A 3407-nucleotide genomic window follows, 5' to 3' on the forward strand; every position below is an offset into this window, starting at 1 on the left:
CCTCTTCCTCAGGTCATCTCTTGGCTAAAATGTTCCTCTTGTTCCACACGGTCGCTTGTAGCCCATGCTCCAATTAGAAAGGTAGCAGTAGCTTTCTTTGAAGTATAACGTTATTCTTTGTTTTATTTGAGCACTCAGGAGCCTTTGCCAAGAATGGGGCTGAGCACTGAACAGAGGCAGAGTAAAAAGGTAGTCTCTGCCCCAAACCTTTTACAGTCCAAGTGCATGACAGCAGGTGGATACAGCCATCAGGTAGGAAGATGTGGGGAACCAGTGAGATGACACTGGTGGTGTGATAGGCCCAGGTCTCAGCCCAACAGCAACTAAATTGAAAAGCGTGAAAGTTGATTGCCTGAGAACTTACCCCAGAGGCAGCTGCAGCAAAGCGTCACGAGACAAGGCAGCAGAGTTTGAAGGCTGGGGGTTTTTTTGTCTTCTAGCCTCATGAAAGTCAGGCTGAGCAGCTGGAGTACTGAAGATTTTTATATTGAAATGCTCCTTGCCTGGACTGGGATTTTGGTTGGCCCATGATCCCAGATGACAGGATTTCTAAGAGGAAAACAGACTCATAACCAAAAAGGAGAGAAAAGCAGGCCTCCTTCCTTCTCCTACCAGTCCCCAGCTGAAGCCTGAAAACAGCAGGAGTAGCAGTTATGAAGGCAAGTAGATGATGGACAAATAGAAGGCAAGTAGACCACTACGGGGGGGATGGGGACTTGTGGGGATGTCATAAAATCAATGGAAAGAAAAGCTGGAAGGGACTTCAGGAGGTCATCTTCTAGTTGACAGTTATCCTGTTTCCTAGTAGGTTTAGCTTCTGTGCTTTGTTGACACTGCTGTCAATGTAGGATAATGCCAACGACTGTAGCACGGTTGCCCGGGACACATCATGCGTAACTAGAAAGTTTTGCCAGTAGCATTTCTGCCAGCCTACAGCTGCCAGCGTTGTAGCTTCACTATAGTATCCACGCCTGGCTGTCTTTGCAACACATCTTCAGTGAAACCTTGCCTTAGAGCAGGATTTATGGTACTGCGGGGGGCATCTAGATGTGCCTTTTGTTATGATCCGGCACATTACCTTGTGAGAACAATTTGCAGCGTATTGGTTGATGCCCGACTTCTCTTTGGGGAACTGCGGATTCTGCTGGTCTGTTCTGTACGATTCTTTGCACGATCAGGTATTGATTTCTATTTTCTTTTCTGCTCACCCTTTTATGTTGGTGGAAACTTTTAGCTACTTGCTAAAAGCATTTATTTTGGAAAGATTGTTCTGTGGTGTAAGGAGTTCTTTCATTGTGTATTCTCTTTTCTTTTTTTATGACAAGTGCATGATTTTAAAATAAACCAGCTACTTCAGAAAGCAGGGCTGTTTCCTGACCGGACACATCCAGCTGCCACTATTTTGAGAGGGGCAAACAGTGGTCTGGAGGGGAAGGAGTTTCAAGAGCCATGAAAAAAAGTTTTTAAAGAGAGTCTTGAGCTCTGTTTTCTTTCTCTTCATCTTTGGGCTTGACTGGGTCATGTTCAGCTAGGCCACGAGAGCTTCTGGCTGTGCGTGGGGTCTTGGATTCCCTGCCTCCCGCTCCTTTGTGAGCTCATCATCGCTGTGCATTTCTGGGATTCCTTCCTGTGCGCATTATGGGGCTCCGCTCACTATGACACCCGGCTCTGCGTAGGACCAGGAGACCTGAGTGGCAGCATCAGAGGCTATTTTCCCCTTTGTCCAGATGTTCATGCCCCAGGTTTTGCTTCTCCTTTGCAACATCTGAACATCTTTATTTCTGCGGCAATTCCAAAGTTGACTTGCATTGCTCCCTTCTCTCCCTAGGCTGAGGATATCTAGGAGAGCTTCTTTCTGAGACCAGTCTGCAGATGACATGGACCTGTGTGCTAAGGTGGTGACGGTATGCTCACAAAAATGGGCTGGCAAGGTGGAAGCATTTTTAAAACACACTTGAAATTTTAAAGGGAGGACAGAGCAGCAAAGGTCATTATCGTGAAAGGAGTAGTCCTTGCCTATGAGCTTTGTGGTATTGTAGCTAGATGACTGGTTGTTCTGCTACAGCTATGCTTGGGGAGGCAGTTTAATGTGACTGGTGGAAAATCAGGGTTTTGCTGGCAGTACTCAAAATTGAGAATAGGTGCGTGCAAGGATGGTAACCTACTGCTAATTTATAGGCAAAACTTTGTAGTATAGACTGAGCCTGGGATCTGAGGGAAAGGAGGGCCGGATAGCTATGGCCACGGCCAGAGACCTAGCTTCATCTGTTTGCTCTGCCATAGACCTTTGCCGGACTTGGTCACGTCACTTTATCTTCTCTGTGCCTTGGATTCCCATCTGCAAAAATGGGGTATACCCGTTCCCTATCTCAAAGGTGGTGACATGTTCAGATCCTGCAGTACTGGAGGCCGTATCAATAACATAGATTGAGTCTAGTGGAGGAAAAGAGAAATTCACCTTTTCATCATATTTTGGAAACCTCCCTCTGTCACATGTGCTGGCAGTGGTGGGTAGTCGGAGGACTTGACTTTTAGGAAGTGTACTGCTTTACTTTTATTGGTAGAGTGAAAGCAATAAAGACTCTCCTGCCCTGAGTACATATCGTGATAAAAGTGCTTTACTACTGTAGCTTATTCCCATAGATGAGAAAAGTAACTGTGTCTGCACTAAAGTTGATATGAGTTTAACAGGTTTGGTTAGGGCTGTCATTTTTTTAACAAAAAAATATTATATTGCTATGAGAACTGTGCATAACAGACTGAACAGGATAGGAACATACAGGAGTGATCCATAAGTGCATAAGTGACTCATGGCAAACTGTAAGGAAGTTTACTGAGATCAGCAATCACTACATCATATCTAGTATAACAACAAACCCATCACTATATAGTATCTGGGGTGCTTTTATGTAGGTAACAAAACCACTGTATGTTGGTTAAGACATCAGATGTTTCATTGCTTCATTTGATATGGATGGGATTTTCAGAAGTGCTCGGTGATAGCCTATCTGCTCTTGTTGAAGGCATTGGAGCAATGTGCAGTGCTGTTAAAAATCCCACAGTATTAAATGTGATTATAGTTGTCTTCATGATGAAGTACTTGGCCCCTTTGATTCAGGCTCTGGCCTGCCTTTCCAGGTTTATTTAGTCGCTGTCACCGATAATAGTTGTGGGCTTTAGGGACTGAGGCCAGCAAACTCATTTCACACAGCCATTAGATTAGGAGTGTCAGGCTCGTTCAGAGAAAGCTGGGCTCTGAGTGTCAGCAAGGTGCACAGGCCAAGGTACACTCCTTTCAACATATACTGAATCATCTAATACTGGTGGGAATCCAGCACCAGAATCTTTGAGCATCCTTGAGACACCTCTGAATTCGGTCTCAATTTGAACCAGTGAAACATTCCTGC

The 3407-nt window shown here is 45.0% G+C and overlaps 1 protein-coding gene across 1 annotated transcript in view; it reads left to right on the forward strand.

The window, feature by feature from the left end:
• The first annotated feature begins 1877 nt into the window (after positions 1-1877).
• Positions 1878-3407, forward strand: part of CCDC160 (coiled-coil domain containing 160) — a 3823-nt gene continuing 2293 nt past the window's right edge. Inside the window, exon 1 of the mRNA XM_014524662.2 lies at positions 1878-1895. Within this exon, the coding sequence (XP_014380148.2) occupies positions 1878-1895 (18 nt within the window). The remainder of the gene's footprint in view (positions 1896-3407) is intronic.

Source organism: Alligator sinensis, unplaced genomic scaffold (assembly GCF_000455745.1).
Source record: "Alligator sinensis unplaced genomic scaffold, ASM45574v1 scaffold1567_1, whole genome shotgun sequence".
Lineage (NCBI taxonomy): Eukaryota > Metazoa > Chordata > Crocodylia > Alligatoridae > Alligator > Alligator sinensis.